Raw genomic sequence first — 26,094 nt, forward strand, 5'->3', positions numbered from 1 at the left:
GGGGGGGGGGGGGCTAAAATAGGTCTGGTAACCAGGCTACCATTAACACTCACCAGATTCACAGATGTAGTTGTACAGTCCGCTGCAGAAGTCCGCGTTCAGGTCGTAGTTCCCGTTCTCATCTAACTTCACACACAGGCTCTCCGGCTTCCCCGGCATCCACCGCAAAGCCCCTGGAAACAAAGTTCACACAAGAACGGCATTGAGCTACAACTAATCATGCTCATTTCAATCGTTGTACTCGAGATAACCCTGTATCAGTCACTGTCTCAAAAGACCGACTTAGTTGCGCAAAATAGGATGGTACAGTTCATTCACAAATTCAAGTCAAGATCAAATACAAATATTTTTTTAAATGTTCACAAATTGAATTCGAGCTCAAATAAAAAATATTTCAAACAAGGAAAATCGTAGATTTTGTACCTCCGGGTATTGTAATGTATGTTGCAGAATGTTGGGTGCATGTTGGGACTGTTCTTTGAATTAACTAGTGAATTCGCGCGAATACCATTTTTTTCGAAAAGTTTCGAAATGTTTGTAATTGGCTAAATGATGTGTGAAATCACTAATCCCCCCTAGCCGACTGGAGCCCAAAAATAGAAAGGACAGGAGGCATCCCGTGGCGAATCTGGCTGCCCGACCCTCAGCGACCAGCGATAATGTAAACAAACACAGTAACGGGTGTCCGAGACACGAAAAGGAAATACAAATAATCTTACGCCCCAAAACACATATACAATAAAACAAAAAAACCTGCACCATCTACAGCCCATTAACAGAAGATACACCGAGTCCCGAGAACGTCTGAGACAGTATACCACGGTATTTGTAAGCCGAAAACATCCGAAATTGCGCAAGAGGGCGTTGACCCCTGACCCATTGGCCCACCCGGAAGTTCGCTGGCTGCGACCCGCGCGATCCCACCAGGCACGAGACGTTGATTGACGGCACATGTGGTTCACATCTGAACAGTTTCAAAGAATGCTGACACCCCTCTGTGTGAAAGGTCAGATCAGTGGTCGCGACCTCAATGGTGATTATACATGCAAAGGTCAAAAGCTGAGGCCCACTTTCACACTGAAAGGGGTGTCCATCGGCGGTCTAAACGCATCATTTTCACGCACTAAAACACACATACTAAAAAACCAAAACAACGTGCACCATCTACAGCCCAACAGCAAAACGTATACCAAGTCCCAGACATATCCGTCCACCCAAACGCGAGAAACGGGTGCGAACGCAATTTTCGTCTTCCCTCACAAAACCTCCGCGCTCGGGATATACATCCCTACCCGGAGGTAATAAGACCAGGTTTAAGCATATAAGCCTGTGTATAATCTGCACATCAGTTACAAGGTTAGGCAATGTACATCTATTATCAGTTACAAGGTTACTATAAGCAATGTACAAGCTAGGCAGTGCTTAAAGTAAGTACTAGATACTGGAAGGACGTTACACCATGCAAGCTTACAGCTAGGCCGCACGATTTAGAAAGATGGTTCACAAACAAGACTGCGCTTGTGCAGTAATGATACGTTATGGATAAATTGTCAAAAGTAACAGGTCCACAAGACGTAAAACAAACAAAACATGCGAGAACGTGCATTAATTATCATTTTATCATCTAATAACTTCACGGGACTTAATCTTTGACACTAGGCATACGCATTGGTATTGTATTGTGAAATACTATTCCTTGAGTTATGAAACCGTTGAATTCCGCAGACAAAACTTACCACTGATGGGGGAAGCGTCCGCATACTCGAAAGTTGTCCCCGTGCCCTTCAGTCCGATCCAGTGGGAGACGGCGGTTCCCTGCTGGATCAGCTGCCCCAGGTACGACTGCTCCGTCAGGCCGGTGACTTTAGTCAGGTACCCGCCCAGAGTCTTACAATATCCGTCCGCGTCTAAGAAGGTCTTCGCGTCCGTAGACAAGCGGTAACAGCTGACGTCGTTCAGGACTGAGGAAAATAAAAAAATCTGCATCATCTTGAAAAAATCAACTGTTTACCGAGAATTTGCTAGTGTTATGTTTTTTATCACATTGAACAATATTTTTTTCGGTAGTATTTGATGGAACAATGCAGGGAGCATACGAACTTACGGGCATCGAAAATAAGCGATACGTTATGCATAGTATTACCTTCCTTATAAGCAGTGAAAAATTGCGCATCTAGATCTGTCGTACACCAGTTATCAAGCCATCAGTTCGTCAATAAAGTCCCAGATACCAAAATACGGTGATACAAAACTTATGCAATTGGTAAAAAAAAACGAAAGCTGAAACTTACTTGTTTCGCAGTTCTGGCCGATGGCACTTCCCGAACAGGTGCAGGTGTAACTCCCGGGGGTGTTCGCACACACGCCGCCGTTCGCACAAGGACTGTTCGCACACTCGTCCACATCTGTAACAAAACATGGAAAATGTTAACCAAGGAGAAGATAAGGAAAATCTGCATAAGGAAAATCTGAAGAGTCCACTGGCCAAAGATCGGGAACTTTTGACAACGCTCAGGGCAGGAACCAGTGGAGACTGGTTATTCTGCACAAGAGCTGATGGTTTGACCATACTTGGCGCAAGCCTACCCTTCAAGCAGAGGTTTGGGGTTTTGCTTAATTTTGGCGTTTTAGGCTTTGTCGGGCTTTCTTATTTACATTGGTATTTTTTACGCCAACCCCAAGAAATACGATTGCAAAAAAGAAAGCCCCATAAAAAAGCCTAAAAACAAGCCAAAATTAAGCCAAAACCCAGACATCTGCTTGGAGAGTAGCGCAAGCCGGTATATACCAGCACCACAAGAGAAGCCCTCACGTGGAACCCCTTACCATCACCGCAGTTCTGCCCAGTCCAGCCGTCCGTGCAGCTGCAGCTGTAGCTCCCAGCTGTGTTGGTGCAGGTGCCCTCGTTCTGACAGGGGGTCTGCAGACATTCATCCACATCTGTGGGGAGGGGGGCATGAAACAATCAACTGTAAAACTGCTCCCGTCAGAATTGTAAAACTGCTCGCGTCAGAATATCCATTGAATTACTAGTGAAAGTTAAAGTTACGTATTATAAGATGTGTGGACCCAACAACAAGTACTAGTAACTAGAAGCTAACGCGGTTAACTAGAAGCTAACGCTATTAACTAGACGCTAAAGTGTAAACGCAGCCACGTTTGGATAACTTAATTAGAAATTCATCCGATATAACAAATTAACATTATGCACGAAGGGGAAAATTCATCTACCATGATTTCATATGGGGGTTGCTTTAAGTGGATTTCACACTACAAAACTGAAGTGCCTGATATAACATTTGTTTAATTCATCGTAAAATCTTCTATTGTATATTTGAGTTTAAACTTACATATTTCAGATAAATAAGTTTACAGATAGGACTATAACAATTACGTACAATAACAATTAAGTACAAACATTTTTTCGTTCACGTCACATTTTTCAGTATTCTGAACTCATGGAACATTAACACTAACCTGTTTCGCAGTTGTCCCCGGTCCAGGCGGCCCAACAGTCGCAGGTGTAGCTGCCTCCCGTGTCCGTGCAGGTGCCGCCGTTCTGACATGGAGCCTCCGCACACTGGTCAGACAGATCTGCGGAAAAACGTTCGAAAATGTAGACATTAGTACACGTGTGTATGCGTACTCTTGTGCGAATGACAATGAAAATGATGTTTATTGCATATTCATGCCCTTCCGGGCTAAATGCACTGAATGATATAACATATTGGATGATACTAGTTACTAGTACATAGGGAATTGTATAAGAAAAACAAAACAAACAGCTACTGTATACTATAATTCGTGTAACTCTAGAGCTTACAATAGCTTACTAGTTTCTTCTCTCCTCTTGAGACATGCGTATACGAATTCACAGAGTTTCTCAATCACCAGGTGTTTAGACGATGACATATATAAACTAGCTTTGGTCGATCATGCTTTCAGCACCAAGGACAGAGTTTCCTGCTGACCATCACACAATGCCACCTAGTGTTTAGAACTGGTACTGCAGCCTTGGTACTGCAGCCTCAATAGATTCAAGTCTTTATATACTTTCTATATGAAGATTTGTTTATTTAGATGAACGGAGAACACAATCTACAACGGAAACTTAGTACTCTGAAAATCCAGATGTTCCAAACCGAAAAAGTATCACATAGAATCATCGTCATAAATATATAAATTCCAAACGCGAATCCTCGCAATCTTACCATTCAGCTGATAATCTTAGTCCATGTTCATTTGATTATGTGGATGACATCCGTGCGCACATTGAAATTCTGTCCGTTTTCAAACAAGTTTCGACCACAAATACAAAGCGGCTGCAAAATACATGTCGTAAATTGTCAAAATAATACTTAAAATGTCTAATTTGGAAAACGATACTACTGTTGAATGTCAAAAATGTGAGGAAATCAAAATTTAAGAGTATCGTTCGCTGTATGCTTTGTTATTTGTTTAAAATTCTTGACGCACGGTCGCATAATGTTTTGGCGTTTCCAAATCATGTCACCCATATATTTAAATCAACAACTGTGTGACAAATATGAAAGCATTCTTCTCATAATTCAGACGTACCTCTAGCGCAGAGTGCGAAGCGGTCGCTGTAGCCGGTCCCTACGGTACACCAGCTGCCTCTCTCCGCCCCGCAGGCGGCGCCGTCCTCCCAGCCGGCCATGTAGGTGTACACCCCCTCCAGCTGCGGGCAGTAGCGCGGGTTGTTGCTGCACAGGGCCTGGGAGATGTCGTCCATCGGGTGGATACAGCCGGTGAGCCCCGTCTGGACGCAGTCGGAAGAGGAGTAGTCACACGAGCCGTCCCCGGGGCACGGCGTGGCGAACCCCGCTCCCTCGCACGTGGTCTTCACGTTGGTCGACGTCATGGGTCCCGTGGCCTGCACCTTGACGTATTCCCAGACGCCATTGGACCACAGAGACTCTTGTCCTGCAAAAAATATACGAAATACGTTGGAAACTACCCTGGGAACTAGGATTCAAGTCCGACGTAGCGGTAATTTAGATAGGCGGGCGTAGTGCTCTTGGCTACCGAAGGAAACCGGCTATCGGCCCGATACTAGTCAGGCTCCAAGTGTAGTTGGAAATACATGTAAGGAACGGCCATTGGTAGCGCTACTGATATAGCACATGGTACACGTGTTAACTGGCTTTGATAAATACTCGGTGTGCTATGAGCTACATGTATGTAGAACCGACCAACAATTTTGCATCCCTGGAACACAACTCGCTATATATAACATGGAAGATACACTCATGTAGAAACAGGCCACGAACGAAACTTCTCAAGCCATTTTGTATCACACGGAAGACCAACTTGTGGGTATCGACTGAGCGTTTTGAACGATACAAACTGGAAAAACTGGAACGGCACATGGATATGTACATGTATGCATTGTGAAATCTTACCTCTGGTAAGGCCGCAGAGAAACAGCAACAGAATAGCACACCGTGGACCCATCTTTCGACTTCACAGAGTGCGTTCAGCCTCAAGACAAACTCACAAACCAACAGGGCAGAAGAAACGTGGTGAGTCGGCAGGCCAGACTGCTCGTATGCTCTACTGAAGCGTGGTCTCGGCTTTACGTACAACTTTGGCCAGGTGAAAATGTACAGATGTGCTCCGAAAACACCACAAACAGGTGTCACTGTTTGTAGTCTGATGATCCAGTCAGACATCCAACGCTCGTCATTGGTTCCAATTACGCGTGAGAAGATTTATGAAACACCTGTCAGAATAAGACCGATCCCCCCGGAATGTCTCTCACAAATAGAAGTTCAACCAATGAGAGAAGGGCAATTAGCGGGTTCAACCAATGAGAGAGTGGCTGCGAGTTCGTCAAATATTTGCATGTCTATGTTTTGACTGGAGGTGGGCGGGGCTTAAAGATCGGTCTATGGTTCAGGTGGCCCCTTTTACAATCCCACCATCCAACTTATTTACATTGCATCTATTAACTGCGTCGTGGGGAACTTAAGTTTTTATTGCCTTCGAGAAAAATGTCAGAACCATCAAAGGTCAACGTAACACAAGTTATAAGTTCCTCTGTCTTTATTCTCATTCAATATATGGTTTTCTATCCAATTCTTTACTGGCATATCAACATTGCAGACGTAGACCTACATATACAGAGTAGCATGAATGCCGTTGATAGTTACAAATCAAAATACAAATTACCACATATATACAAATAAACTGTACCTCCCAGACATGACAGCCACCGCCTATCTTGTATTACAAGTCTGTATACTATTTTTTCATAGATGTAATAATTAATAATCACTATTTGAATACAGTAGTATCGTATTCAGAACCGTGCCTATCTAGTTCTATGCCTGAATGGTTTAGAGTTTGAATCAGACACGTTTATGGATAGTCTCCGAGTATCCAATAACAAGATGTATTACATCTTCCCCTGAAGGAACTATCCTGACCCGTGCCTGAGCATAACTTTGGATAAAGCATGGTTCTGTATACAACAATAGCGACCATGTTGCGTGCTTAACACTGAGTCGTGTTTGTAGTTATTTAGATATACTGTATGTTATATAATTATTTTAAGCGCACCTAAACGTAATCATGCAGTAAAACAACCAAAGACTGAATCTTCGTAATGTTTTATTAACCACACCTTCCTTCACTACAAAAATATACTACTTGCTCTATATTGCTTTATAGACATCTACTCTAAAATAAACCAATATTTGACACAGTTCTACAAAAATATACACAATAGGTCTGCATAGATTTATCTAAAATCTTTGTCATAAAATATCTACTAGGAAAATAAACTATTTCATTATTATTAATCACAGGAGTTCTCATGCCATATGCACGAACATTGTACTACATGTATGTACAGTACATAAAGTGATTGTATTACGCAGTGTATTAGAAAAGTGTCCCCAGAAAGTCACTAGTCTACTCAAGCCTAGGTACAGTCCTGTTCAGCAAAGGCCCACTTCTATAGCTTGCTCAAAGTCGAATACATTTTGCATCCTAAAATGGAACTACTTGTTACTTGACAAAACATTAACACAATGTTGAAGACATCAGCAATATGCTATCAATGTTATAAACTGTCTTAATAAATCTTAAACCAAAATAAACATAAACTTTGTACTCATAATTTACATTCAATTTCCACAGTGGTCAATTTGTTACATTATCCTGATACAAAATCATTTACAACATTAATACTTTCATGTGCACCCTGAGTCTTATCAATTAACCTAAAGATATATTTCTTATCATACTTATGCTGAGAAGACTCAATGAGCAACTGTGCTCTAAAAAATTGAAACATACAAAGAACATGTAGGGTACTCATAACTGCGAATTCTGACAGTTTAGGATAAAGACTTCCAAAATTGAACCATCTGCGATAAGATTAACATTTTTGCAAAAATTTAGCTGCCTACCAACCTATCTACCTACCTATTAGTACTCCTACATGTAAGTGCCTAGGCCAGGGGCTGGTCCCATGCTCTCCTCTGTTAGGTTCCATGTTCAATTATCAGAAAGTCTCAGAAAATTAGTATGAAAGCACTGAAAGAACTTGCAACATAAAAGCTGGATATGTGAATTGATGCAAAACTTTCATTTGAACATGAACGCTTATTTCAAGCAGCTTTTAATTGACTTCTATGCCTTCTGCAAGCCCAATTTCTTTCAAGTTGGAAAACAGTTAAATCGTTACATTATGTAATTTTTTACCTACTCAGAGGAACTTCCATACTAACATGGAAGCTTATTTCAAGCAGCTTTTAATCTACTTCTGTGCCTCCTCCACGCCAGCTGTATGGTCTCGGCGGCACTACGTGCCCGGCGTATCCTCTCCACCCTCTCCTTCTGTTCCCGTACCGTGTCCATGTACGTACGCTCTCGATCGTTCTCCTTCTCCGCTTCGATCCGTCTGGGCGTGGTCTCCTCTATCATGACCGTGGTTTTGACTTTTACGCTTCCTCCGTCTTTGTGAGTCTTGGAGCTTGTGCGCTGGGAAGGGGAGACGGAGCGACTCTTATTGAGGAATTGGAGGAAGGCGCTTTGGGAGGGGCCCTCGGGAGTGGCGGAGTTTTGGGCTGTACCTTCTTGAGATTGTCCTGTAGTTGACTGATCCAGTGAGGTCCCTGAATCTAAATTAGAGGAATAAATTACATTAACATAAGATTTTCTGCACATGTACAGATTATGTGAGTGATGGTAGTCAGTAGGAGAAAAATCAAGAGCTATCCACCTATTAAATACAAGACAATGATCTTAGATGAAAGAAGCCTTCTCGAGTTATTGTGTTTACAGACACACACATACACACACATACAACTCTACCAAAAATATAACCTTCTTGGCAAAGGTAATGACCTGTAGATAAGTAATAAAGATTGCATGAAGACAAACTATGCAATGAAGAGAGCAATTCCTTACAGGCAAAGAATTATAGTGAAAGGGTAGCATTTATTCCTGTAATGGAGTGTTCAAAATTCATGAAACTTACCACCATGACGATTTGTGCTGTCTTCAATTCCTTCGTGCTGAGCTCCACCCAGGTACTTAGACAACTTCCCCTCAAACAAAGCCTGTGTAGTCTGCCTGTCCATTCCTCCATCTGAGCTGACTGCGCTCGCCTTGCCAGGAGTTCCGCTGTACCACGTACCATGGCTTTCCGCCGTTATGGGCCGCGAGTCTTTCCTGTAGTTTGCGGAATCTGCGTCGTCGTACATGGTGGACTCACGAGACAGCCCCAAACTTTCGCTACTGGTTACGCTGATAACACTGGATATACCGGACTTTGGCTTCTTGCTGTAAGCAGATCCCCTGGATAGCTGGTTTGCCGTGGTTGGGTCTCCCTGTTGAAGCATCTCCTGCAGGGCTGAGTCGAAGGTCTTCGAAGACAGGGAAAACTGGCTCGGGTCAAAGGAAAAAGCACTGAACTCTCCAGACTTATGGCGAGAGTCATCTCCAACAGAATCTGAATGATTTCTGCCCCCCTCAGAAGCATACGTCTTTTGGGGAGAAGCATGTGGATCCGTTACTGCAGCTTTCTTTGTATTCCCCTCTCTAGATTTTGCAGCCGAGTCTCTGACTGGCTGAGATGTTGGCGTTTCAAACAGCTCTCTTTGCTGCCTGGGTTTGACTGGAAGAAAAGCTCCCTGGGAAGTCCCATACCCTAAGGAATGTGGCTTCCACGTAGGAACATCGGCACTGTCGTCCTTCGAGATTTCATAACTAGTGTTCCCATCTCTAGGACTAGTGAGGGTTCTAGTAAAAGTTCGGTCACCAACGTCTTGAAAACCATCATCGTCATCATAGGACTGAGTCATAAACGTCTTCCCAGTCATGTCCCCTTCTTTCAAGCTGCCAGTGTTCGCGGTGCTACGCGTGCTCTCGTTATCTTCAATGGTGTACAAGCTGTTTGGCCTGACCGGTACATCCGGCGTTCGGCTGGTGTAAGGGATGTACCCTCCTGACACGTCACCTCCAGTTCCGCCCTTCCCAGGACTTTGTGACAGGCCTGTTTCTGAGACAGCTGAGGTCCCAGGGTCAGCGTTAGACTGGCCCCTGGTGGAGCCACCCCATGCGGTAACCGGCGGCCGCCCCTGTCCGGGACCCTTCAACATCTGCTTGAGCGCCTGCAGCTTCTGTCTGGTGGCGGCTTCTTTCAGCTCCAGCTGTTTGCTGATCGTCAGGACGCGCTCCTGGTGGATCTTCTTCTCCTCCTGTTGGACAATTAAGAAGGGTCAGACTTTGATATGTTCCCAGTGGTAGAAATACTGATTTTTCACTGCCTTGCAGTATTGCAGAATGTCACAATTTTGTTCTGCAATTCAGAAATAATTTCTGCAAATTGTCCCTGCAAAAATGCAAACTGCTGATAGGTATTTCTAACACTGTTTTCTGTTACATGGCAGGTATTACCAGAAAGTATTACTGGGGGGTACTCCAGAAAATGCACAGAAATTGAGAAAGAAATCTATCCATACAATTTGAAATGTAAGGAAATTCAGTCAAAGATAAAGTACCCTATCATTGTTTAACATCACTACTGATGAAAAATATTTTGGAAGTAACAAACGGCACTTCAGCCATTTTAGTTAAATTTCATTTATTCTTTCTTTAGCCAGGAAACCAAATAGCCACTTTGGCATTTTTCAAAGGGTACTGTTTCATGTGCAAGACCTAATGTGTTACCTCAAAGCCAAACATTCACAAGTTCACACAGTACAATTCATGTCTATATTTTCCCTTAGCAGCATCCTTACCTTCTGTTGTTTCTTCTGCTCCATTTTCAGCTGCTCCAGGACCTGTCTACTGCTCACAGCGCCCCCTCTGACCGGGACTGGTACTGCAACTCCCTCGCTGCTCCTCCTGGACTTGGCACTGTGGACTTCTCCATTTGATAACAGGGGGGAACCGTTCTGCCCAACGGTTGAAGGCTCCGACAAGAAGGACCTGCAAGAAACAAAGAAATCACATTTTCACACCGCTTATAGAAATTTATTGCATGACAATTGCACATGGTACAATGTATGGCTACAACTATGTTGAATAAAGATAAAAAATTCTACCAGTTCACTGAAAGTTGTCTGCAACTCTCACCTGTAGGACTTGGCACTGGACACCTTGCTTACTCCCTCGTTTGAAGGAGTCAGGGCATTCTGGGATCGTTCCTTGGCTTCCATGTCTTCCAGGTGCTGTTGTACCAACTCAAGTCTCTTCTCTGCCTTACTCTACAGAAATGTAAGACACACTTAATACATAGAAACACAAGACTTTCTTTATCCAGGTGTCCTTACTGTAACTGATGCAGTGCTCTAATTACATGTTAATACAAACTCTAAATTGTCTTCAGGTAAAAAGAAGTTTTTCCAGTCTAACAAGTACATAACATTACAGCTTTCTAGTTAGAAAAGCAGCAGTTTAGGTTTCAGCTTATTTTTGACAATCATGTTTTTCGGTGTTTTTAACAATGACAGGCTTCCTTTTTTGTACTCACTGGTAAGTTTTTCTATAATGCCAGCCAAACAGGTGGCAAATAGTAATTGCCTGGCAAATTTGATGCTGTCTAGCCAATTTGATGCTGTCTGGCTATTTTCATATTAATTTCTTGCACCCACAAAAATATCTGCTTGGAGATTGACTGGTGAAGTTGCTCCATGTACTACTGTAGCATACAAGTACAGTCAAATATGTACTACAGGTGGTCACCTCTACATAACAACAACCTGGCCGATGTGACCACTTCTTTGTGTTCCCTTAGTGATTTTTCCCACGGACACAAGCATTATCTGATTAAAAGAATTCTATCTATGGTGACCACCCGTCCACATAGTCCAGATTTTGTAGGTCCCTAGTTACCTTCTGATGACAGTTTTGGCTGTAGATGCAAATTAACTGTTGTTCGTACCAGAGTTTTCTGCAGTTGCTGCTGCACCAGTTTCTCCTGTGCCAGGGTCTCTTCATCTGTGTGGATGTGCTTCAGCTGCAGTACGTACGCATGCTGCCGGGCGAGCTGCTCCTTAGTCAGGAAGATCTTACTCCTGTGCAGGACAATATTAACAATGAAAAGGTTTGATTCAGTTTAACAATGGGCTGTGATATATAAATTTAAAGTAGATCAATGTATTTGATTCTTTTGTCATTGTTTTATTATTAGTCAAGTGTTGCTAATTGCCAATACATTGTATATATTTAGTGATTAACAAATACATGTACATCTTTTTGCAACCAATTTTTAACTTCAAGTTAAATATTTGTTGCAAAAGAGCTCTTTTTTCTGGATGGTTCTGAAAGTTTAAATCTGGAAATTTACTCTCTCAGACTACGGGACTTAAAAACAGATATTTCAAAACAGTTTATTTGGATCCACAATTAGCATACCCCTGGTAGTACTGTATATATATATATATATATATATACAGTCATATAGTTTCTATTCTTCCTGTGGTCCTACATTAATACAATACTGCACAACAAACAGGAAAATAACATTTACAAAATTATTAGATACACTCATAATTCACAATTAGAAAGTAATATAATTTGGCATATGTCAAATATAAACTAATTAACATGTGCTCTTACAACAGTTACTTCAGATCATTCCAGATGTTAAACATTCTGTAAAGAAAGCATTAAAAAAAGAAAGAAGTCTAAAAACATAACAGTTACTGTATAAACAAGAACTCACTCCAGTTCCCCCCTGACCAGCTCCAGCTGCTGGCACCTGATGTCCTGCTGGAATTCCTCCAGGTGCTTCCTCTGCTCCAGGTGCTCCACCTGACTCTTCTCCAGTTTCTTGCTGATGGTGCGAATCTGTTTCTCTCGTTTCTTCTCGAACGGTGTCTTAACTTTGGGCTGGTCCTTCCGCCTGGGAGACACTGGTTCTGTGTAGGAAACAATTGATCATAAGTTTAAAATAGACTATTTTTTTTTAAATTTCTAAATTGCTTTTCACTGCATTTTGCAGGATACATGTAATACAACATCCAGAATAAAAGACACAGTTCAAGAACAACTAAAGACAAAAGCCACATATTCATGAATAGGACATAAAGGTGGAATATAAATGAACTAGAACGTAGAGCATTCTTTAGTAGATTCTGAACCAGAATTTTTTTTTGCGAATCAGAAAAAAAATGAAGAGGCAAATCCGAGAACCAACAAATTAAATTGGTGTGGCCTTAAATGTAGAACATTCCGTATGCTAGTATACATTCAAAATCTTTACAACGCAAACCTACAGAAATATTTGGGTGCAAAAAAACTGGGTGCACAGCCCAGGGTGCAGTAAGGTGCACAAACAACCAGTATTTTGAGCTCTGATGACATAGTTACCTGATTGTACAGACAGCCTGGCGGGTGTGTTGGCATCCCGTGAGGTGCCGCTCTTGGGTTTATCTGTGGGCAGGTCAGACTTGTGATGGGGGGTGGGCGCACTTCTGATCCTGGATTTACTGGGGAAAATATGGCAGGGTTTAGATAGCAGTTTGACAAGTAATAATGTACGTATCATTTTGTAAAACTCTTGCTAACTGTGTGCAATATATTTCTATGTCATACCTGGGCCATGATAATGTTTGATATGGAGGTTCTGGCCCGTGTGATAACTAGCGGTATCCCATCACATAGCTGTAATGTAATATAAAAATTGCAACCCACAAAATTTTTTGCTGTTCAACACATCTTACTGTTTGTATGTGGATGCAGCCTATTCTCTCCCCACAGACAACTTTCAGTGAAAAATGTTTCATCATTGATATCCTTTGACAACAAGACAGCATTCTTGAAAAAACGGGACTTAAAATCATTTTCCATACCTAGCAGACTTTTTGGCACTTCCTTCAAACAGACGGTAGCTGCTTGGCTTTGTCTTGACAGGCGTCTCGTCGAAGCCACTGCTGGCCGTGAGCGTGGTCTGCTGGCTGATCGGACGTGACGAGGACTCCAGGGAAGTCTCCGAAACCCAGCGGCCCATCCCCTTCAGAACCAGCTCCCTCAGGACCCGCAAACACTCACGGAACATGTACGGACTGTTCACTCCTGAAACATGAGGAAAACTGAGTCTGAAATACTCACGGAACATGTGCGGACTGTTCACTCCTGAAAGATTAGACCAAAAATGAGTCTTAGATAGAGAAAATACAATAAACTATCTAATATCACTCTCTAGTTGCTAGGAGCATGCATAGTCCTTAGGCTGGAATGTAAGGCCATAGTCAGAACTGTTCATTGTACTTTGTACATTGAAATTAAAGAGCTAGGGGAATTTGAACAAACGTTGGTACAGTAAGCCATATCCAGTTGCTTGAGTAACTGTTTTTTTGGCGAATACAAGAATGAATTCAAACAGGTTGGGAGCAGTCCACCTCAGAGCTGTACAAAGTGAATCCACAAGACAGAGGCACATGGCAGGCTTCTATCAAGCCTCAGCATCCACATACATGTACAGGTATGGCTAACTATCAAGAGACAGGGAACAAGACGATAAAGCCCCTGTCACACATAGCCGAATATCAGGCCTGCTGAACACTGCCAAACTTGCCCCAACCATGGTCAAACAAGGTCAGCTGTGGTTGGCTGGTGTTTGGCAACGTCAGCTACTATTTCAACTTATTTTTGATGAACAAAACCTGGGTTTTTAAGAAACAGTCGGGTGTGGATGGGAGGTTCGGCCATAGTTGGTTGGTGGTTGGCTGGTGTTCGGAGGTACATGTAGGTTAGCTAGTCTTTGAGGTATGCTCAAGGGTCAAATTTCACTCAATTTGATGCCATTCATATTAGAAACATAGACGTGGCCTAAAGCTGGTCAGGCTGCTCCAAAACTTCAGCACACCTTGGTTGGTGGTTGGGGAAAGGTTCTGAATGTGTGACACAGGTAATGAGTGAAATGATACAACAGCTATCCAGTCTCCTAGCTAAAGATGTTTTGCACAGCTAAAGCTGTTTCTTGTCATTTGCCTTGATTTTCATTTCAAGTATTTCTGTTAATCAGTTTAATTGTGATCATTGTTATTTGTTATGTCCAATGAGAAGGGCTTGCATAAGCCTGTAAGGCTTCATCTTCTCCTGCACAATGTTTTTAATTTCATTTACTTCACCCTGTATCCTGTTTTGTGCGAAAAATAAATAAAACTGACCTGCAGTGACGGGGTCGTTGACCTTGCCCACCAGGAAGGCCTGCATGACCAGAGCACACTTCTTCTTGTCTGCCTCCGACAGTTGGACAGGCTGCAGGGGGTCGGACTCGGAACTCTCCTTGTCTGCTTTCTATTTATCATGAAGGGAAAAATTGCATCATGAAGGAAAACCAACAATTAATGGTTACCACAACAAAGGGGCAATGTCAGCGGGAGGGTTACCAGCAAAGCAACAAATATGATCCAGGTAGCAAACTTACCAAAATAGTTCCTTAGGCCACACCAATTTAATTTCTTGGTTAACGGATTTTTCTAGAAAAATAATGGAGCGGGCGGGCGAAAAAAAATAAAAATAAAAACAGGCCTAGGCATTGTATTATAGCCCAAAATGGTACGATAGGAGCCATGAAGTCAACACACCAGGCTGGTTCAAAATTTTGACAATGAATTTTGAACTTTTAATGATACCACTACATTGAAAGATGGAATGACTTAAACAAGAAGTATGAAAAGGACTGTTTTCAACTGTTCACGGCAAAATATGAGCATTTTACAGTTGATTCTAAATTTTTATTTTTATTTGCAAATCAGAAAAAAATGAAGCGGCGAATCCGTTAACCAAGAAATTAAATTGGTGTGGCCTTATCAATCTTTTATTAAATGACGGCATCTAGATATTAATTGGAATACTTTGAATATGAGTAGCCAACTTTTAGTCCATTTTTGTAAATTTATAGTTTTGTAAACTTCAAAGTTTTATAATATGCAAGCTAAATATTTGTAATTTGTATTATGTACATGTAAATGAGAACTTTTAACTGGTTTATATGTACATGTACATGTAAGTTTTGTATATTATGTACAAATCAAAAAGAGAGCCTGAAAAAAACATCTATTATATAGTAACAACACCTCAAAAGTCTGTGAAAGCCTAATAGTTTGGTCCCTACCTGTCCTGGAGGTAGCCCGGCTTTCAGACATCTGACTTCAGCCTCCAGCTCTGCTACTCTCCTCTTCAGTCTCTTAATCACCATCTTGTCATCTAGTTCTTCATTACGACTGTAGGAAAGCACACAGAGACATGCATGAAGAGACTATAAGTTTGGCAGATACTAAATGGTGAGGTCGTGTGGCGCAACGGCAGCATGCTCAACTCAGAACCAAGAGGTCCCGGGTTCGAGTCCTGACATGCCACCGATCTTGTGCCCTTGGGAAAAGCACTAAACACAACTTTCCCCACTTAACTCAAATGAAAATGAGTATAATCTGTCCAGTATTTGTTTCTATGTGCAGGACACAACACCAGCAACAGCTTCCTTTGTCCCATGTGTATTGCACTGTTGCAATTTTAATAAATCAAACCACCCCAAATGTATGTGGAGAAGTCTACGCCCTGGAATGTGTATTTGAGGCTCCTGAGAACAAAAAAGGAAATGTTCACCTATCCACACTTTTACAACTAGATAGTCCCTATAGTCTATACTTGGAGCTAAATCTTGTGGTGAGTAGCAGCCACAATGAAACCTTTTCCTGGTTCCCATCACCATTTCCATAGCTCTGTCCTTGTTGCTGAATACCAACATTGTAATCCAGTCACATCTAAAATAGCCCTGTCCCTGGTACTGGACTGCCATCCCTTGCTTTGTCCCAGCACTATCTCCATTCTACATGGCTCTGTCCTTGGTGCTGAACACCAACAGATGTAACCCATTAATGCATAAATAACCCTGTCCCTGGTGCTGGATTGCCATTCACTGCAAACTATCTTTTTTTTTTTTCAGAAAAAATATGAGTTTCCTGCTTGTGCGTTTTTTCTTCTTTTTTTTTCAGACTTTTGCAATTTCTAATCATCCAACTTACTAGTACACAATACAGTTTAAAAATTTGCATGAGGACACTTCTGTTAATGTTGAAAAACCAATACTATTGTACAACATTTCAGCACTCAGGTGTCACACAAAGAAGAATAGGGTCAGCAGTTTTTTCTAGGGTTGGTCGGCGGGAAACAGGAAACACAACATTTTTTTGTAGGCCTAAGCTAGGAGACTGAATGACTGTGTCCTTTGCCCACCTGGCATGGTTGGTGATACAGGCCACCCTCTGTGCAAACCTGCATGTAGACAGGGTTTCTCCCAGGTTGTCCTGTTCTATGGAGATGTTGGCTACCATGGCTGTCAGACAGTTTCCTCCTGGGGGTAGAAACAACAGTTAACCTTTAGAATACGGAAGTAGCCAATGGCTACAATTACTAATGGTTACAGCATTAGGTAGCAAAGAAGAAGTTAAAATGCTCCTCCTGTGGACAGAAACAAAACCTGTTTGTTAAAACTACACAGCTGCAATGGTGCAAGTTTCTTCGTACTACAGCCTGTGCTTTTACAAGTTGAATAAGTGTGGTGGCTTCTTAAACAAGCTCAATATGTGGCTGAGACTTTTCAAACACTCGACCCAACCAGCAAAGCTTTACATCTCATCTTAGAGGACGTTCCTAAGTGAAGCTACTACGCATTTTCATCTGAGTTGAGTGAGGAAATAAGTGAAATTCAGTGCCTTTCTCAAGAGTACAACATTTGGGATTTGTAACCAAACCGTTTTGTACCATTAACAACTCTAACCCCAAGACCAGTGCATGCCACCTTTATTGGAGGTGTAGCTACGTATGTATTCATTTATTTGTTTGTTTGTTTGTTTGTTTGTACTTACCCAGACTGTCCCTGAGTACCATGGTGAGTAGAGAGTTCCTGTAGGGGATGTGTCTCTCCCTGTTCCCTGTGCTCACAGTGCTGAATGAGGACATGGCCAGGGACACCAGGCTGAAGCTGCTGGCATTACGACTAGGACAGAAAAATAATTTAACAAGTTTAACTCTACATACCTTGTTCATCATTAGATCTTACATATAATACGTCTTGTTAAAATTTCATTTCAACAAATTTATGCCAAAGTAATAGTAGTGTTGCTCATGCAACTGGATAGCTTTGAAAACGGTCAACTGACTTTCAGCATCTACGTATACATACCCTTTGTCAGTGAGGTTAAAATGTTCCTGAGTCACTGATGAAAGATAGTGGATACTACCTGAAACATCTGACCATTTACAACATCTATCCAATTGCTTGCCAGTAACTATTACGGTTGGTATTTCATAACCTGGATGTCTAACCTTCATCAACACAACACAACACAACAAAATCCTTCATGGTCTTCATTTTGTATGAGCCACTGTTTCAATGCTTATCTTGCTTTCCCAAGAAATTTCTCACGGAAACTATCATTTACCAAATACTGTAAATCACTTTATATCTGCAGTTGCAAAATTTGCAGTCTGAGTAAAATGGACATGTTCGCAGAGGCAGCAGGTGCAGAAAAAATAAAGTTGCCAACTCATTTGTTCGCAGTTATGATAAATTCGCGGCACGATTGCGAAAATAAAAGTACTGTGAATATAATTGAAAGTGATTTACAGCACAATAGAAGAACCTCATGCCAGGACTGTCCTAATCCTAAATGTTCCCAGCATGCAACATCCTGTCCTTACCTCATTCCTGAGTTGTCCTTCCCAGCACGCCGTGCTCCCTGCTGCAGTGCCACGATGACCTGCTCCAGGTGGTGCAGGGACAGGTTGATGAACTTGGCCTCCTCTAGCCGCGCCCCGCGGGTACCCGACTTAGACACTCTCTCACTCCCCGCAAGGTCAACCAGGTGCAGCTTGGATCTACAGGGAGGAAGAGTTTGCTTGTTAGAGCCCATATTTGAAGTCAATCTTCACATTTTTCACATAATATAAAAGATGACAGTTCAATTGAATATCTGTATTGGTATAGCTGGGATAACTGCCCTTCAGAGTAACACACCAGCTTAACACACATACTTCAAGTCTTCAACACTTAACATGGCTATAGTTACCAACTGTTAGACACCTTTATTCTTTGTAAGGGTTTAACAATAAAGAAAGGAGATCCTATTTTTCTTTTTAATAAGAGATATCAACATTTGAAGATTGCTACAGCATTGCTACATCAATCAGAGTCCTGCATATGCAGGTTAATGCAGGTAAAACTGAAGTTGTAAGTATATTTACCTGCACCTAACCAGTACTTAAGGCCACATACTGTGGTTGTATAGAATTGAATGTACATGTTTGTGGATTTTCATCTGCTGTAATGACTGTCACATTATAAAAGAAATGACGGCAATGGTTAAATTTGTGAACGGTTTTACTCTGAGTGGTGCAGGTAAAATCTGTCATTTGCAGGTAATTTTCAATGTTACCTTCACCAGTGCAGGTTTGCAAAAAAAAACCAGAAAACTCCAGGGAGATAGAGTATGTTATAATTATGTGTTAATGACCTTGTGATGACCTCTGAGCCGATCTCCTTGGCCTGCAGCTGGATGGTGAAGACCGCGTGCGACCGTGATGAGCGCCGGTTCATGGGCGTCTCCGCCACCTTCCTGTTAGCCTGGCCCTGCAGCAGCAGGCTCTGGGCCACGCGCTCCGTGGAGGCCAGATGGGTGGACAGGTTCCGGACTACATAGTACCCTTTTCCACCCTCCACTACTGACACCTGTGGATGAATTGATGAAGTTAGATATCAATTCAATTAAAGAAATACTAAGTACTCATATATGAAATTCTAGCTTTAAACACATACTAAAGCAGCACGTCGGCAGAACGTACTGCGCAGGCAGCGCGCAGAACCCTGGATTTTTGCGTTTTTAGTTGGATTTTTGGTCAACGTTGCATCAGAATTTTCACTGTTGCAGAGGATATCTTTTCTGACACAACATTTGGAAACTACTGTCGAAATGCTAACCTTATACATGTATGAGCGAATACAACCTTATATGAGACATTCTGCTGAAGTGCTGCACAATACATTACGGGTTTCGCGCAGGTGCAGTACGTTCTGCCGACGTGCTTACTAAAGCTTCCGTAAAGTTATACACAACTAGTGAAAAATGAAACATTTATGCTTTAAGGTGTGCGTAAAATTTTGTGCAATGATTTAAACTAAGCTTTTCTTGCCACTACACTTGATTTAATAGCACCCATTTATGAATCCTTAGGAATCCACCAGTACAGATGTGACTGTCAGCAACTGATCAGTTACTGACAGTCTCTTTTCAGTCAAGCAGTTTGACTGTTACAACTGTAAAGCAACTGACAAGTACACCAACAAACTAACAAACTCACCAATTACATACTAGAAGTGTATTACTTAAGTACTGCGGCTGTAATTTGAGAACTAGTACAGCAGTACTTATATATCTAATACTAATAATAATAACAGTTACCGTACTACATGTAGATACCGGTATCAAATATATCTTTTCAAGTATTACTCTTACAGCTGAAAGTTACATTACACAGTCATCCATACTGATAATAATTTATAGAATCACAAAACTCCTAATATTTCATTTCACCCAATACCACTCAAGCTGCGAAATGACATACAACTGCACCCAAAAGAAGGGACAAAAATTTCCCTTTTAGCAAAGTATACACAACCAAGTCTACCCAACTAGTAGTTTATCTACATTTAAAGGGACACAAGAGGTTTGATAAGTCTGTCATTATTTCATGCATGGTACATGTATGTCTGAAAAGTGATTTCTACACTTAGTTCGTTAGTCCATCATTATATGATAGTTTAGATGGCTGACGGTGTACTAAACTACAAAGTTGGGGCTTCAATATACATGTAAACTATGATGGACGATCGAACTAAATGTAGAAATCACTTTTCAGACATACCATGCATGAAATAATGACAGATTTATCAAACCTCTTGTGTCCCTTTCACTAAAAGACATACTAATAATGACTCCACTGTACATTGTGTTAACAGATTAGACTGAAGTGTTCACCTTTGTTAGAAGTGCATTCCTTTATCCAAATCAAACTACATGTATATACTAGGCAAAAGTTCCTACCAAGTAGCCTAAAGTATGTAGTACAGTCCTGTAAAAGAGTAGCAGGAAAGTTAAAAGATCTGTCACCATTGTTTGCATGTACCACACAGTACACTTCTCTGAAAAGTCCTTTCCATAGACATGAAACAAACATCATCAATTGAAAGTAATGTCACCAAAAACTTTTCCTGAACAATCTAAGCACACAGTAAAAGTCAGGAAGTATGTTTAAACTTTAGTCACATTCTTTCATTTACATGTATGAAGCTGAATATGGACAGAGCCAGCACTTTAATACACAGAAATGGTTGATGCTATGACCTTTCTCAATTGCAACTTTTTCCTACGCTAAGGCCACACCAATTTAATTTGTTGGTTTTCGAATTCGCCTCTTCATTTTTTTCTGATTTAAAAAAAAAGATTCTGGTTCTGCATCAATTCAAAAATGCTCATATTTTGCCCCCAACAGTTGAGGAAAGTCCTTTTCTTACAGTTTTTCCATCTGCTAATGCAGTGGTTTGATTGAAAGTTCATAATTCATTGTTTAGATATTAACCCAGCCTTTTGTGTTGACTTCATGACCCCTATCGTAGCATTTGGGGCTATAATAGGATGCCTAGACCGTTTTTTATTTTTATTTTAATTTTTTGTTTCGCCCTGTCACCTCATATTTTTTCTGAAAAAATCCGAGAACCAACAAATTAAATTTGTGTTGCCTATTTACTTAGGTAAGGAGTTAGGCAATTGGAAAAAGGTTAACCATGTACAGATACATGGTTAACCTTGCCTATTTACTTAGTAGGTAAGGAGTTAGGCAATTGGAAGAAGGTTAACCATGTATTGTCATGACACTGTCATTGGTTAAATCCTTACATATCACACCACCATTGCCCACCTTGCTGAGTTGAGGTACCACTCCAGTTTTGCTGGCAGGGTTGAGTAGATCATACCCCACCTCCTGGTAAATCTCCAGGTACGACACTTTCACTGAGATCTCCTCCTGCTGACGCTCTTCTAGAGCCTTGTAGATCATAGACAGGGCTCTGACAGGGACAAATATGAATAGAAATTAATAAAAACATCTCATACAATATTTCAGGGCGGCAACACAAAAAATATTCTGGATGAGGAAAGCTGTGTGATATTGACATTTCCTGCCAGAATTTTTGTCATAAGCTGAAAACATTACATGTAGCTTTGTGAGGAGTTCCTGGTAAGGTACCACCAAAAAAAAGTTAGAACCAGCCTACAATTTGAAACAGCTACAATACAAAACTGTTTATCAGTATGCTATGGAATTGGGTTGATTCAACTTGCTACAGGGGTGTGCCCCCTTCAGCCTCTACCACTTATAATAGTACCAGGCTTTGGGAGGCGGCTGGAAAGAGTAGAAATTGGCCAAATAGAGAGATAACATGCCAGGGGAGTTGGTCCGCTGGAGAGTACATTTTGCTGCACCCGAAGCCTGTCAGGGGTCACTTTGTTCTATGATGTCCAGGCTTCTAGCAGACCAACTTCCCTGGCAATCTCACTATTTGGCACATTTTTAACTCTTCCCTGAGTCACCTCCCAAAGCCGGTAGGGGCTATGGCCTCTCAATGCTCAATCAACAACAACTTTAATGAAAATACAGAAGGATCATTTTTGCCTGGTTGCTTTTAGTAAGTTTTACCTTCTCCTCTCCAAATAAATACAAATCTCATCCCCAACTTTTGGTGCAAAAATAGTAAAAAGCAGCCCCAGTTGGGAAAATCTAAGATGATCTTGAGTACAGAATTTGTGCCTTACCTTGGAGCCAGCCCCCTGTCGGCATACCTCCTGGCACCCCCCTCCACAGTGTAGGTCTTCCCTGATCCTGTCTGGCCATAGGCAAAGATGGTTCCATTGTACCCAGCAAGGAAGCCTGAGAGGGAGGATATACTGTTTTAGTATTCATGTAATGAGCAATTTATTTTTTTTTATACCAACTTGCCATTTATAGTATCTGTTACAATTGTTGCACAATGAAGTTGATTCATTGACTGATTAATTCCTTTAGATTTTACAGAGAAACTAATAGAAAGATTTACAAAGCATCAGAAGTTTCGAGTAAAATGGTTAAATTAAGAAAGGTGACTGCTCAAACTTAAAAGATTTAGAACAAAATTCATTTGCTTTTAATCTATTGTACAACAAAGCTGGATTGATTTCACTTTGAAACTTTAGGATGGAATGTAAGTAAGTCACAGAGCAGAGATGGGGTTTTGTGCGCGTGAAAAATTTGCGCGAGAAAAACTTGCGCGTGAAGACTCTGCGCGTGAAGATATGCAAATTAGCTGACTCCCAAGGGATTTGAAACCTTTTTGCTGTTTTAAGCTTAAAAGTTGGAAAAAAGACAAGAAAATAAAAATTTAACATCATTTTGCTTGCATTCTAGACTACATACCCTTGTTTTGTCCATTTTTTGTGATTTCAGGTTATTTTGAAAGGTAAAGTTTTCACGCGCAAAAAAGGTTGAAATTTGCGCGTGAAAGAATTTGTTTAAGAAAGCATGAAATCAAACTTCTAGAATGGAGAAAAGCTTCAGATTGTTACATTTTACCATCCTAAACCTCATACTAGTAACTTTTCCATGTATTTCTTACAAATTCAAGTGATTTTCAAAAGGTCAGGTTTTATGGACATTATGCAAATTAGCTTATTCCCAAGGGACCAACATTTTCAAACAAAAATTTTGGCTAACAGAGGGAAAATTATGCCAGAGGACAACATTTTCCTGCCTAAGAATTTGGTACTGCATATTTTCTAACATATTTTTAAGACTTTTATTTTTCACGCGCAAATTTTTCATGCGCAAGTTTTTCACGCGCAAATTCTTCACGCGCAGAAAACTCGTTCCCACAGAGTATGAGTGCAGTATATAAATCATTTAAGTGTCCTTAAGCAATGTAAATAACTCACCTTCCACAATGTCCCTAGCCATACAGTCGAAGACCTCCTCCTGCGACACCTGTCCGTCAAACACCTGGTCAAACTTGAAGGAGTGTGACAGACTCCCTCGCACTCCGGAGTCAGCGAATATGGATGTGTTGGGGACCTGGATGGCGACCGTGTTACCGGAGCTGTCCACGTACTCCGATCCGCGCTCTGTCGGACGTACGCGGCAGTAGGTCCTGATGTTGGCCATCGTGAGATCTCCTCTTCTAAGGTCTAGTCCTGATGAGTTGTTTGCTACTGATGAAGCTGCATTCCTCCATCTTGTCACCAGTTAATTCTTCAAAGACAAATGAGATGAAACATTACACTATAGTCTTAAATTCAGAGGGTTTTCTTTTTTTCTTTTTTTTTCATTGGATTTTGAGATTTTCTTATAAATTAGTCCACTTTTGCTCGGGACTCCTGGGAAATGGACTGAAATATGCTGTATTTGCTCCTAAGCAAATGTCAGCCTGTCTAGTTTTCTTTTTTATTTCATTGGATTTTGGGATTTTCTTATTAATACACAACCAGTAATGTCTCTCACCTTGCTTACATTTTTGTATCCATCAGACACCTTCCTCAGAGCTTCTGACTGGCACACTGCTTCTCGCCGCTAACGTTATTATATATACATATAACCGATGTAGGTGGCACTTTTTTGTTGTGTAGAAGAAATCCAAATATCCTATTTCTACCAAATCAATGAAAAATTATTTTTGGAAGACTTGTTCATCAGTTTAGTAAGTTAAGTTACTAGTAACATGAAGCTCATTTCCTTATCATATTATTGGGACTTAATTGGTACAATAGCACTCCTTGAAAAGTTGGTGAAAGAGATGTCCTGCATCATAAGTATGGTGTTTTAATCATTTAACATTACCATGTTTAAGAATTGAATAATGAAGAAGAATTATGACCCTAACTTAAGGCACATCCTTGCTTGATCTCAACTTGTGAATAATTGTCTCAAGTTGGTAACATCAATGATATCATGAAATTTAAGTCTGCTGAGACGATTAAATGTTTAAACATATAGTAACTACTACTAAACACAACAATATCCCAAGAACAACAAAAGGCACAAATATTTGTGAACTTAGCATCATCATCATCGGTCGGCTGCTGCGCAGGCGACTGCAAGGTCCCTCCACTGCCCCTTGTCGCTAGCAAGGTTGGCGATCTGCATATCGACTCTGAATATTTTAATATCGACCCAAACTTGTGCTGTACTTCTGTTAAAAGCTGTTCTTCTTCTCTTGTTATTTTTTGTGCTTCTACACAAATAGTGATACTTAAGAAACGGTCCAGGAGGGAGGGGTGTTACGGGTCAGGCCACCTGATGAAAGAGCGCCGAACGAACATTCTTTACCCAACAAATTATCCTGGATAAGCTTTACTCTCTCAAGAAAACAGAGCTAACTTCAGTATCTTACCTTCTTTACTACAACTTTCTTGACAAATAGCTGCCCGCTGGCTTCTTCGACGTGTCCCGAACTTTCTTAAGGAGGTTCTCCGTCAAAATCCGTTAATTTTGGAGTGTTTTTGTCGCCAGACTTTCCTGCACAACCGAAGGTCGCCATGATTAAACTTGGACTAGTCCATGATCGAGGCCAAGGGGGTGGAAAGCCTCCAAACGATACACTGCAAATTTTCATCTTTTATTGTTTGTTTACAACGCACAATTTTTAATTGCACGGTCTAATAATTGCTTAGTAGATTAGGTTAATTAATTTGAACCTAGTCATCAGCTCGGTGAGAATTGATTGGCCCTAATTGTGGTAATTTTGGTCGTGTCCCCCTGGGGCTCCCATGATGCACCACGCCTAAGGCTTTGTTTGTTGTGGCTGTGTTTTGGCCCAGTTTTCAACGGGATACTGTGAATAGGTACATGGATACATGGCCGGATACAATGTACGGTACACCAGAGGGGGTGGTTATCAAAACCTTACGGCGTTGGTTACAGTTTGAATTAAGTCATAGCAACTGCCGCATACATTTTGGAAAAAACATATTCTTTGAAATGTACAAAGGCCAAAGAAAGAATACACAATTGAATTGGCATTGGTAAGGTCCCATTCAGTACAAAACTGTTCGAATGAATGTTTTGTAAACATGTACACTGATGCTATCAAGGAGCTCTATTCGAAGCTCTTTGATGCTTTGTCAAGTACATGTACTTGTATTCCTGTGCAAAAATATCTGTCAAAAATGTGAAAATTCAGTCACTTCATCATGTTCGGATTGTTCCAAAAAAAAAATCGTTTAAACACATTCCTCGATGAGCAAAAAATTCACACTTGGTTCCTTCATCAAGTTGTAGCATTATTGCAGTGCCTAAATTAATTTCTTGAAACTGTTTCAGGAAGACAGAAATATGTCTGACCATAAAAAGAGAAATTGTGGAACCCTGGTCAAGAAACAATTCCAACTTCTTTCACCAAAAAAATAAAAACCATCACAACAAATGTTCTCACCATACATACACTGTATTTGTTCTATACAATTTTCTGTTATGTACAGCCTTTTAATACCGCACATCATCCTCCTAGGCTCAAGAATTAAACATCAG

The 26,094-nt window shown here is 41.1% G+C and overlaps 2 protein-coding genes across 2 annotated transcripts in view; both read right to left on the reverse strand.

Annotated features, from left to right (window-relative positions):
- LOC109481791 (fibropellin-1-like) overlaps positions 1–5,666 on the reverse strand; it is a 9,470-nt gene extending 3,804 nt beyond the window's left edge. The window contains exons 1-7 of the mRNA XM_019784380.1: positions 5,424–5,666; positions 4,579–4,944; positions 3,478–3,594; positions 2,827–2,940; positions 2,292–2,405; positions 1,737–1,961; positions 54–173 (exon numbers count right to left, since the gene is read on the reverse strand). Of these exons, the coding sequence (XP_019639939.1) occupies positions 54–173; positions 1,737–1,961; positions 2,292–2,405; positions 2,827–2,940; positions 3,478–3,594; positions 4,579–4,944; positions 5,424–5,475 (1,108 nt within the window). The 5' untranslated portion in view covers positions 5,476–5,666. The remainder of the gene's footprint in view (positions 1–53; positions 174–1,736; positions 1,962–2,291; positions 2,406–2,826; positions 2,941–3,477; positions 3,595–4,578; positions 4,945–5,423) is intronic.
- Positions 5,667–7,770: 2,104 nt separating this feature from the next.
- Positions 7,771–22,542, reverse strand: LOC109481792 (kinesin heavy chain-like). Its single transcript, XM_019784381.1, has 17 exons — positions 22,536–22,542; positions 22,356–22,470; positions 21,463–21,610; positions 19,002–19,216; positions 18,190–18,366; positions 17,355–17,485; positions 16,723–16,840; positions 15,602–15,710; positions 14,652–14,781; positions 13,332–13,554; positions 12,850–12,968; positions 12,203–12,398; positions 11,420–11,552; positions 10,612–10,742; positions 10,275–10,464; positions 8,510–9,731; positions 7,771–8,150 (listed from the first exon to the last, which is right to left on the reverse strand). The coding sequence occupies exons 1-17, from the start codon at positions 22,540–22,542 to the stop codon at positions 7,771–7,773; spliced, it is 3,744 nt and encodes a 1,247-aa protein (XP_019639940.1).
- Positions 22,543–26,094: the final 3,552 nt, after the last annotated feature.

This window comes from Branchiostoma belcheri, unplaced genomic scaffold (genome assembly GCF_001625305.1).
Source record: "Branchiostoma belcheri isolate BF01 breed outbred unplaced genomic scaffold, Haploidv18h27 scaffold58, whole genome shotgun sequence".
Taxonomy (NCBI): Eukaryota; Metazoa; Chordata; class Leptocardii; order Amphioxiformes; family Branchiostomatidae; genus Branchiostoma; species Branchiostoma belcheri.